The 12,485-nt window shown below is 43.0% G+C and overlaps 1 protein-coding gene across 1 annotated transcript in view; it reads right to left on the bottom strand.

The window, feature by feature from the left end:
- Positions 1-12,485, bottom strand: part of T265_05515 (hypothetical protein) — a gene marked incomplete at both ends in the record, with an annotated part of 48,968 nt that overhangs the window by 22,118 nt on the left and 14,365 nt on the right. Inside the window, 2 exons of the mRNA XM_009170549.1 lie at positions 1,004-1,315; positions 4,619-4,789. Of these exons, the coding sequence (XP_009168813.1) occupies positions 1,004-1,315; positions 4,619-4,789 (483 nt within the window). The remainder of the gene's footprint in view (positions 1-1,003; positions 1,316-4,618; positions 4,790-12,485) is intronic.

Here is a 12,485-nt window from a genome sequence, read left to right as displayed (position 1 = left end):
TTGAACTTCGTTGCAACCTTCTGTCAGTCTGTGTGGGTGAGCTAGTGCTATGATAGTTGTGTAAGAGGGATGCTGTGACCTTTGCTCGGTTGGGATTTTCACCCCCACCCCCTGGTTTTTTCTAATGATTCTACATGGATTGATAACCACACCGTCACATGTGAACTCAGCTTATCTAAGACCGCTTTCCATAAGCTCGCCAGTTCCACACCTTCGATTCTATTCACGCTGGATGCCTAGTAATTTTTACCGCCCCGGCTATCAGCCGCTGTGGCGTGAATCGCAGTCCCCGTCTTAAAACTTCCACAGTCTCCAGATCTATTTTATGGTAACTTTTGTTCAGTACACTTACCTGGAGATTATTACGGGCAAGAGTCAGGAGAAGTATTCAACTGAGTACACACAAAAAAACACACTACACATTTGCACCCGTTCAGTCATAGTTGCGGAATTCAACCTGACTCAAACAGCAAGTTCAGCGGTACACACCAAACGCACAAGCTACCATTTCACAGCGGATGCGAACACCCAAAGCGCAGTCTGTTGAACATCCTTGGGCGAGAACGGTGTCGGTAAGCCTTTTAGAGGTATGCATGACTTGAAGAGGTGCCGACTCAGGAAAAGCTACCCCCTAGAAGAAGCCGATGGTTCTGGTGCGAGCTGTTCGAACCAAGTGCCTATACAGTGTGAATTGTCTCTCTTCACCGCGTTTCGTACATCAAGCTTGTTAGAGTTATAACAGTGAGCTCGGTATTCAACCACCAGATGCGTTAACTGCGTAAAAAACCAGCAAAAATACGGTCAAATTCGATCACAATTTGGCTACTGTGATGGGTCTTATGTGATAGTTTTAAAATACTTCGGATCGAATATGTTAAAAGGGATGTAGTTACCGGCTAGAAGCACTTGGTCGTACAACGATAACTCAAGGCACTATACAACAATGAATAGAATGACCCTTTTAAATGGCACATAAACAACAATGATGCATGCGTGAGCTGACCTCGTCCAATCGATCTGTTATTCCTTCGCTAGCATTTCTGCCTCGAAGTGGGCTGTGCCGGGTGAGGTGAGTACCGGCGACCATCTGGTCCATGAGATGCAGTTCTGGTGCACGTATAGGAAGTTGTGAGTCATCACAGGACTCGATGCAACCGTTAGCGTCAACTCCGTATTCGAAGAACTGGCGAGGTTGATCATCGTTCGGTAGACTAGTGGTTTGTTGCTCCACCGCTGGGTCTTTGATTGACATCGGGTTGTCGATCTCCTGATCGAAACTGTTTAGGAAGCAGAGCTGAAAGGCTTGAGTGTTTGTCTTGCCAAAGATCGTCCGCAAAGGTGACAAGGAGCAGCAGCAGCGGCAGAGTGATTACAATGAGGATGAGGATGGTGATGAATATGTCAAGATGGGAAGGAAGATAAATATTCACAGTAATGGCCTGACACAACATTCAGTATCTGTACACAACAGTTAGTTTGTGAGAATATACGATGTTCATTCCACGACATTGTGCCGCAGCCACACGGGTCAGAAGGACAAGACCAAATCAACACAAACATTACAACTTGAGCAACCTCAGTTGCGAGTGATGTTTCGACTTTGAACAGACCAATCACAGATCAGTGCGGTCACGAGATCGTCTAGCCAAGACGACCAATGAAGAACACGAAACAACACAGCCAATAAGAATGTGGTATGTGGACAGTGTGAATAGCATAGAGCTCGGCCATGTGACAATCACATAAGTTAACTTGAGTGCGCAGCTGTTGACGTAACCAAGATAATCCAACCATTGCCAGTTGAATTGAAGTTTCTCCAACCCATTGTAACACCCGATATGCAATGCCAGTCACAAGATCGGAGATACCGCATTTAAAGTCAAAGCAGTGCACAAACATCCTGCGAAATTCAGTGAGTGCTTGACATGCTACTTGAGCTAATTAAGGTAATATTCCGCTTTGGTAAGTTTTATGGCAAGAAACTGTTTCAAACTGTGCGTCCATGTTTGAGGATCATAGCTGTGAGATAATAAATCGTGCACCATGCTCGACAGAGGATTGTTCCGCGACAAGAGCTAATCACGCACATAGTCCATCACTGCCGAAGCCTAAAGCGCCATAATATTAGCATACAAGCCCCTACGACTAAAAAACAGGACTGTAATCGAATTCTGGTGATCAAGAACACCAACTAATCTATACTGCTTGCCATAAGGAATAACCTGAACGATGTCCTGAAGAGCTGAAAAAAGACCTATGGGTGCCGCATTCGTTCGGATTATGAGTGCAACACACTTCAGGGGTTCCTCCAACTCAACCAGCAGCTAACTCTATCCTTAGGGTAAAGTGCAAAAAGGCTGAGATGAAGGATAAAATAAATCGATACAGAGATGGCATACAATGGGAGAAAAAGAAAGCCGCCCCAAGGCAGAAGATAATTTAGAATAAGCTTCCACTGAATGACGTCTCCAGGACTTGTGAAGTGAATTGTGCAAAACGGAGAAATATCCGTTGGTAGAAATTACTGGGAAGGGACAATCTCTGTCAGTTTCTCGGATGCGGAAACAGGTGTTTCCCTCGACAATGCGGCCAAACTCACCACTAACAGTACATGTTGGTAAATATTCCGTGGTACTCGATTGTGAAGTTGGTATGGTACGTTAGTCTTTCATGAAAACAAGGATTTTAAATTCAACTGTAAGAAGCTATACAAGAGTTAAAATCATCATACTTCTCACTTCCTCACCCGGTGACAAGTTATGAATTCCCTCACAAAATGTCAACTGGCAACTGAATGGGCTTGCATTCTTCGTGAGAAAAAGATTTAGAAAGTCAATCACTATTACTTAGGTGAACCCGTTGAAGGTCGATAGCATGTGACCTTAGTTATGCTGTACACAACATGTGCACATCACCAACAACGTCATACTTGACCATTATCGATCTCAAAATTGAGCTCAGTTGGAAAAGTGTCTCCGTTTGGAGTCACATGAAAAGAGAAGCTCAACTGCAATGAAGCTTTCCCAGCGCCAGTTCAGAGGAACACGGTGAAATGCATCTAATTTATCTTAAATTCGAATCAAATATAACCGGCATAACTAAATGTTGAATAACCCTCGAGTAAGTTTTAGAAAGATACTCACACACCATCCTAAACTGCGGAACATACTTAGCTAACATCCAAATAGTGAGTGAAACTCATTCCTGATTACAGAAACATAGCGATTTGAAAACACAAAACAGTGAGCCACCAAACGGATCTCGTACGCCATAGGGTGGCGCCTGCACTTTCTGGTTTGTTACCAAAAGGCCTACGAAGGTGATACAATCTTCACCTAGCGAAACCTACTCAGCTAAAGCAGGGAATAAGGTCCTTGTCTAAATGCCGAATTACATCGAAGCTGTGATGTTACATTCAAATTGGTGTTGGGCGAAATAGCGGCTACTCTTGAGAAGTCGCGAAAACTTGAGAAAATCTTTCGATTTCAGCCTCGTTCCAACAGTATCTAGTGGCGCTTGATACGCTCAAATGTTGCTCTTTCGTGACCAGCTTCCAACCTTATATATACATATATATGTATATATATAGTTATGTCGCTACCATGCTACCCGAAGGAAGCACGAGGGCTGAGATACTGCCAGGCTGCCCAAGCCTAGACAGGGGAAGTCGAGAGGCAGAGTTCGGGTTCGAACCACGGACCTTCCGGTCAGTAAATTCGCGCTCTAACCACTTGAGCCATCTCGCCCCCAACTAAAGTTGTCACTGGAGATACCGGCCTAAAACGATGTGAGGACACCTGTGTTGCTCAGCTTCATGCCGCTGTATATACATGGAAGAACCTCATTAGCTCCACTACTAATGTGATCCAGTAGATTAGTGAATATCTCCCATGGATGGCAAGATGAAGGCCCCAGTGAGCGGGTGATCATAAGAGGCCACATCCACGCTAAACACCATGTTCAATTTTGACACCTCAGTTTTATCAACACTGTTTGGTGGCCCAGCCAACCTCAGTCCAAACCACTAAACAAAGTACCAACATAGTCTCGACTTTCAGCGATTCCGAAGTATACTTCATGTCTTTTTTCAAGCGAATTCAAAAACCACAACACTGCCGTAGATGGAATAGAAGGACCAGAAGAAACATCACATCAACTGATCTTGGAATGATCGATCGGAGCACCAATATTTATACGTTTCAGTCATTGCTGGGTCAGAACATTGATTTTGTGACGCAACCACACTTAGTTCACGAATACCACACAAAAACACAATCTGTCATCAGGTGCGTGTAAACAAATGAGCGACCTTGTTTTGGAAAATGTTCCTAGGTGAATTGAGCACGTCATCATGAGGTCAACACTTAAAAAACCGACGCAGTGTGTTTGAGCGCGGTAATTCGTGTGGTCCCTCCTCACATATACAGAAAAGTAATTAGATTTCAGATTCTCACGGCAAATGCGCTTCAAAAGCGACCACAATCAAAGTTTTTTTGTTGAGTTACAGATCTGGAAAATCTCACGTTTGCTTCACGTAACATGGGTAATGTTAGAACACGAGGAAAATTGCATCCAACCATCCATTGTGCTTCATACCCAGTCAAAGTAAATGGCTTACCCTGTGCGTTTTATAGATCCAGTGCGTACGATTGTTCAACCATATCTCCATGCCTGTGCAGAAGTCCCTTCCATTGGGCAATATTGGGGATTCTGGTTCAGCTGAAGGGGAACTGGAATCTCCTAAGGTTGGTGGTGGACTCATCGAGTGAAAGTTGAGTTTTTTTGGAACCTGTGGAAAATTGATGAGCCAGGCTTTAAATAGCTTATCGATTATTCTCTTCAGTTGACTCTGAGGTATAACACGAGACACCATCAATGTCACCAGTTTTATTGATTTTCTCACACCCTTTTCGTATCAACAAATTCAAATTTTCCACACGTACCATCAAAGCCAACTAACTATTCGCCGAATTCTTTCATCAGTTTAGATTGGAAATAGGCTTAATTATTGTATTGCTTGCTAAAAGTGTGCAACGTCATTTAGACATGTTTAGAGTAATTGCTAAAATCGACAATTTTTGAGGGAATGAAACGATTTTACTACTAATTATCAAAAGATAGCTTTCCGACAATCCCTGTTTCGATGGCTTATCAGGAGGTATTCTTCTTTCTGTCTAAAAATTTCCTATTTGAATAGACAACGCACTACTCATAAGGTTGCTGAAAATTCTTCGACAGCCCACAACCAGGTTTGCGCTTTTTGGGGCTAATCAGGTAGGCACAGTCCTCGAGTTTCCACCAGCCATATCTCCTAGTTGAACCCAAATTGCACAGAACTCGACTAATACGCTCACTTTTACACCAAATCCGTTTTGATGGGAGACTCGCCCTGAACGCAGACGGATCCATTTAACTAAATGTGCTGCAGAAAGAGTGCCCCATATTCAGTTGGTATGATATTCTATAAATCGCAGTATATTTTCATGGAGGAAACTACTCATAAGTTTACTCTTCGACAGCTCGACAAGTCTTCTTGGGATTCGTCAGCCTCAAAAGGGCGAAAACGGTCGTAGGCTGTCGAAGATTTTTCAGCAACCCTGTGAGTAGTATGTTATTGTCCGCAAAATGCGGTGTGGTATTTCAGATGGTGCGCAACTAAAAAATGAGGCGGCCTGATGCATCACATTCAGCTGGTCAAGAATATCAATGAAGAGAGACTCAGCTGGGATTCAGGTGTCTTCCGACGAAACAAAATCGGTATGTAAGTGAGTGCTTTTGTCGAGCTTCCTGTTCGATTTAATAAAACAGAAAATTTGTTGGTGTGGAAAAAATCAAGGGCTGTTGATTTTGTGTCCTTTCACCGACACCCTGCTCGCTCTATTCTAAAAGCAAATCAATAAAGGATTAGTTGAGCACAGTCGGAGTTGCGTGTCAAAAGATTCAATAGCATATACAGTGGCGTTTGTTAAGGGTAATGGGAAAGTAACCCGTCGATCACTGTGCAGCACGCAAGATCGATGACAAGGTAATCTGATCGATGATTTTCAAAGTGCGAGTGAGGTGATAAGAACATAGATACATAAATTATTCATCCAGATTACTCAACAGTATTGGTGGTTTGGTTTATAGGAAAGGTTCACAACCGAAAGGTGAACCAAATTCACTTTTTTGGCAACCGTTTCGCTAGAATAACCGCTGATTGATTCCACGTACGTTTGAATGAGCTGATAAAGCCGCAAGATTAGTTTACTTTTTTGGTATATAAAGCAGATGGTTCCTTGTGTACATGACTGCAACAACTTCAAGAGAGAAATTGGTTTGCCTGAACCAGTGAGGTCATCAACAACATATCCCATATGAAACTCTTTATTTTTGAATTTGTGTGGCGCAAAAAGTTAAACTTCGATGAATAAGAGTTAAAAAAAACCTCATTCTCTCGTCGTCAAGCGCTTAGTTACGTGCTGTCTGTGGAGTTCAAAGATAACTACCGGAGCGCTTCTAGTACATACTGAATTCCTGTGAGCGTCGTTCCTGCATAACCACTGTCATCATCATAGATGGCACGACATCAGTGTTCAGCACTGATACTGCGCTGCCATGCGACCACAATTTGTTCAAAAGCCATGTTGTGAGGGAAAGGATAGAAGTAGATGTGCCGCGAATTATTACCAGCCCAATACAATTATTCCAAGATGCCTAGACACCCATTCAAATGAGCCGAATCATCGTACTACACTGGAACAACTAGCGAAGCACGTCCCTTCGGAACCAAAAGTTGTAGTAAAATCCCCAACCAAAGCCCAAATTCTACGTTGCTCTCTATTATTTTGAAAATCCAGGGTATTTCTTTCGCCACTGACTACAGAAAAGCAAGACTTGGTTGACAAACCTGCATGATGCGGTGGGGGCAATATGTACACCACATCGCACGAAACCAGTCCACAGCCACAAGCTTATACTACTGTGAATGTTATTTTTTCAATCCAGAAATTGTTCAGAATGTTGTACGGTAAAAAAGGCACCAGCAGCATACAAAGACTCACTTTTGTGTTTGTTGGTAACCCAGCGGCATATTGATTTAAATCTAGGCGTGCAGCTTCGCTCGTTGCTGACGTTAACTCGGCTGATTTCAAATTAGTAGTGAGTTATTCAAGTAGTAAACTGCCATTTTTGGTCCTTTCATAAACGGCTTTGAACATGTTTTCTCCCAAAATCTTGTGCCGTGATCCACCTGTAAAGGCTTATCTTCGCTTAACCGTTTAACTTGGTGGAATCTTCAAGTCAAAAGAGACTTGCCGAATGCATGAAAGTCAGGCCTAGTAGACATTCGACTGGTCTTGTTTCTTGGCGTCAGCCACGTAATGCTTCTATAACATCAGGTTGACCAAAGTGCAACCCAAAGTACTTTCCAAGAGATAGCGATCACCAAATCGTTTCAACAGACAGATGCTCTGGTCGCACCATTAAGCCTTGATTCGCCCAAATGTGTTGTCAACGCTGCTGATGCTGAAGCATTGAGGTGAGAAACATAACTCAAGAACCAACAACTAACACCGTCTACCATGAGTGTCGCATTCTGCGTAGTATGTGCGATGTACTGTGTGCTAAAACCCTTCGCATCAATACCCGGGGAAACACCGCAGATAAACTACTTATGGATGCATAATCCTCACTCGGCAGGAGGCCACAGGGAAGAATTGGATAGCACTAAAAATAGACACGACACATCTGAGTTTTAGCACAAAGCGCTGAGCTAACGATAAAAACACACGATATCTTTAAATCTTTTAAGATGTTTCGTTTTCAGTGTCCGCTAATCCACCGGTCATGTTAGAACACGACATGACCCACTGGCTGTATTCTATTGCCAAGCTAAATCCTAATGGCCTTATCAACTTAAAAACAGCTTAAATCAGTCTGTGCTTTATTTTCCGTTCAGCGCTTCCAGACTATCATTAAAACAATCCGTTTGAATGCTTTTGGTTCGTACAAACGAAGATCGGATAAAAAATTATCGAGTCCTTGTGTAAACCTTGTATGAAAGCTGGACAGAGAACTGTGATCTGAGGTACGCGGCACATGTGAATGCGGGTGTTGTAACCAACCCTATCGGATATCAACTTGACAAACGGGCAGTGGGAGTTTCCTGCGTTTGTAGCAGGACTTTGCCTGGTAATTAAAGCCACCTATGCTCGAAAGCCAAAAAATATTGTACAGCTGTTTCGTCCCTATTGTTTGACGAATCTTTTTAACATGCAAACTTCTGATTGGTAGTTGAAGGCGGAACCGTTCAGCCGCGAGTGTCTGAATGGCAATATGGTTCGCTCCGTTTGTCGTTCATCTGTAGCACCCTTTCGGTGCCTAACTGTCATGCCACCAGAAGGAAGCATGAGAGCTGGAAGACTACCAGAACCTAGACAGGGGAAGTTTAGAGGTAGAGGTCGGGTTCGAACCATGGACCTTCCGGTCAGTAGATGTGTGCTCTAACCACTTGGACCATCTCGCCCTTCAGAACTAAGGTTCACACTTTGGGTGAAGTATGTATCCATCCGAGGTAGGCAGTTTAAGGAGATATTCAATGTTTATCGCCTAGAGGAACGGATATCTAGTTTCAGTTCTACGGGGGAAGCATTAGAAAAGTGTAGTGGGGTACAAACTGGCTCGCTAACTGCCAACAAAAGCACCCTTACGTCATCATCCTTACGTCAGCATCTGGCGAGAAGGTCGTGTAATTACGGGATGCGTTAGCTTCTTTGGTAATCCATGCCCATAACAAACCAAGAAACACGAGCCGTTTTATAGTCTTTCCTACAGAAGCGAGTTTTTGAGAATGCAATTAAATCAAGTTTACAACCAAGCACGCACGAAATTTACTCATCTGCTCAGAAACGAATACCACAAATGTATCAGGGCTTCTGTCCACTAAAAAATTTCAGACCTGTTCAAAGGATTCTTACACGGAGTCAATCCCGACAATTTTAGTCACCAGAATTTGGAGTGGTGAAATCTCGGTCGGTTGTTGTGCCCTGAATGGTAGTCTCAATAGAATGGGATTGAACCCGGGTCTTTGAAACGTTAGTATGCATTTTAATCCTTTCACCGATCCGGATTACTACAAGGAACCGATCCATCCACCATACTTAGGAAAATTAAGTCAAACGACTACGATCGATCCATTGGATTACGGCTCTTACATAACCTAAACGGCACCTTTTCATTTTTAGCATAGTTTCAGAGGGTGTGTTTTGCAAACTCGTTTGCCTTTCTTCAAGCACTCAATCGATACACAACCGGAATCCAGTAGTGAACACAACTACTCGTGACTCGTGTGAGCTATGTTCACGTTAGTCGGATTAGCCATCGATCGACTTGTTTGTTCGGAATGTGGTTCGGCTTTGTGAACAATGCCGAATGTGATTTTTTGTGTTCGTTGGTACTAAAGTTTCTGTTTCTAAAATTTACTATTGTTGTTGCGGGATTCAAATTCACTGGTACTGTTGTTTTGTTATTTTTGATGACTTGGATGAATAATGAGCAATCTGACTGTAACCTTCTTTGTAATTGCGCGATAACTTCAGTTTGAATCAAACTGAAACTACTGATACATTTCAGTACTATGGTTTTCACGAAGAATTTCATGTGCGATTCAAAATTTTATTGCGATAAACCATTATATATATATTTATATATTTATATATATATATAATTGTCAGGGGTAAGAACCGTTTACTTCCGCATTATGCGTCCTGTTAAACGTTTGAAGCTAAAAATTAACACCCTTAAGGACACACAATGTGGTATCGCGTTCACCAGTAGATGATAACGGCTTCCCATGCATTCCAGTGAGTTATGCTGTAACGTAGCCTTGAAGTTCCAACATTCCGCCATTCACTTCGTGATGGTGTCGAGCAATTTCTGCCAGCAGCACACTGGTGTTGGAGTCATGTCTCCTATCACATTTTTGGCGCACGGAGAATCGATTAATAATTACGCTAAATGGACAACGTCGACCGAACTATAGCCGTGGTTTCTGCAAGCACGTTTCACAACCAGGGGACCGTCAAGTGTCCTGTGAATATCCCATCTGTTTTCCATTACATGAAGTTTAGCTATCACATAGATGAATTCTGTGAGTCATTCACCAGGAATTCCCCTTTATCACCCCATGGGCAACCTAGATGGTGCCTTTTATGCTCACTACTCATCACACTCTTTTTTCTTTGAGTTCAGAGAATACAACCTTATGAAGACTCGATTCTGTTACCTTTGAAGCCATCGAAGCTTCTTGTTGTACAGGCTTGGTCTGTTCAAAAAGTGAGCTTGTACTTTGGTAACGACCATTCTATGAACCTCAAGGTTATCACGAGCTTAGAGTGAAGCACCTTTAAATTCAAAGTGACCAATCATTTTGGTGCTACAGGTTACTTTGCATCGCGCGTCCATTTGAACGTTTCAATATCGATTACCCATAATTTAATCAATTAGTCGATGCAGTGCTGAAATTCGGTGAGATGTAACTAGATCAATCCGTTGCAAGCTGGAAATGCTTGTCACAGGGCGTTTACCAAACGAACTAGCTGCCAAAATGATAGATTCGTAACCCATTGATTGAGAGCCTGTGTTACCGTGTTGTGTCACAAGCCGACCAAACTGACTACCGAAACAAACTAAGAGTTTTCAGTGACCTTATGAGTAGCGCTTATATGGTGTATTGCGATATCTTGAATGTCTTAACAAGTGAAATATGAGGCGATCGGGTGCGGCACATTCAGTTGAACAAAGATTCAGATGAGTGTCCCGTGGCAACCAAATTTGTATGCAATGAGTGCATTTGTCTAATTTCGTACAATTCGGATTCAAGCAGAACATCAGGTTGACCGAAACTCAAGGGACTTTGCCTATCTGATGAGCCCAAAGGGGAAGCGTGAATTCCATTGTGACTGAGTTTTTAGCAACCTTATGAGTAATGTTTTTACATCTGTGCAAACCGTTTCCTTGCCTGGAAACATACGAGAGATTTGATTTAGTTGGGTTCCGGGTGTCTCCCGCAAAACCAAATTTGTTTGCAAATGAGTGTATATTCGCTAATTTCGTGCAATTTGGTTTCAAGTAGAGCATAAGGTTGATGGAAACTCGAGGACTGCGCCTACCTGATGAGCCCCAAGAAGGGCGAAACTGGTCGTGGGGTGTCGACGAATTTCCAGCAACCTTATGAGTAGTGCATTACAAAATCATATACATGTATCGCGATATCTCGAGCACCGTAGCGACTGAAACATGAGGCGGCCTGGTGCAGCACATTCAGTTGCCTGAAAACATCACAAACGAGAGATTCAGCTGGGTTCCTGGTGAGTCTCCCGCAAATGAGTGTATTTCGCCAAACTGTCTCCATCTTTGTTATAAATCAAGTGAGCGCCGGTAAGCGATAACCGGTGAACGGGGTAGGGCCTCATCTTTTGCGTTCATCATTTTCTCAGGAAACTAGTACCCAAAATAACCGGTTTACTTTGTAATACTCAAGACTAACAGGTTAAGACTAACAGGCAAACAGAGCAACACTTCAGCTCTGATGGAAACTTCATTCTGCGGGTGAATTCTGTCCATGCTACAAAGCCGTGAAGCACTGTGCGGATGTTTCGTTCTTGTTGAGAATCGCTAGCAGATCTGATGAATCGCTAGAGAGACGTTTAAGCTCAATAAAGGTGAAAACCCTGCTGGAATAGTTTCGTAACCTCCTCAGCCATGACAAATGTATCATAGACAATAATGAAATACATTATAAAGGAACAGTAATTGTTTAGGTGTAACATCTGTTCTGTATCTAGCTGCAGTGACCCCAGAGGGAAGCACGGGGGCTAAGACCGTGTGAGGTCACCCCATCCCAGAGGTAAGCTGCCGAGATGTCAGGGTTGGGTTCGAACCCCAAACCCTCTGTTCACTTAGTTTGTACCTCTGAAACGGAACCATACCACCATCAAGCTGAATCTAGTGCTCGGAACCAAGGCACCCTTTCCTTTTTCCAGGGAATCTCATGGTAATCGAAGTTTTTCAACCCACTGTTTAACTATTTAACTATTTCCACTCAGTCCACAACTCACTGCCTCATTCTTCTTACTGAAAACCAGTTTTCAGACAAAAAGTGATAATCTGGCTGTAATCCGTGCCTCTCAGATGTGAATCGGATGTGGAACTTTCCAATATTCCTTCCATATATTATCACACCATGCGGGGTTACTTTGGTAGATGAGTTTTCATCTGTGTCAACATATAGACTGCGCTCCTGACAGTGCATGTGACCGAGACTTAGAAACTATGAACGCCAGAATATCACTCTACCTGAAACTCGTTTGTTGATGGTACGACCTATCGAGTCAAACTGTGCATTTTGTTCAGTGATACTTGGCAAAGAAGACGAAACCGCTTCAAGATTTATTCTGAAAACTGCCGTTTCACAGAGGAACTAAAAGTGGTTGGCGAAATGCACT

The sequence above is a fragment of the Opisthorchis viverrini genome, assembly GCF_000715545.1.
Source record: "Opisthorchis viverrini unplaced genomic scaffold opera_v5_102, whole genome shotgun sequence".
Taxonomy (NCBI): Eukaryota; Metazoa; Platyhelminthes; class Trematoda; order Opisthorchiida; family Opisthorchiidae; genus Opisthorchis; species Opisthorchis viverrini.
Note: the sequence above shows the minus strand (reverse complement) of the source record. Positions and strands in the feature narration are given on the sequence as shown.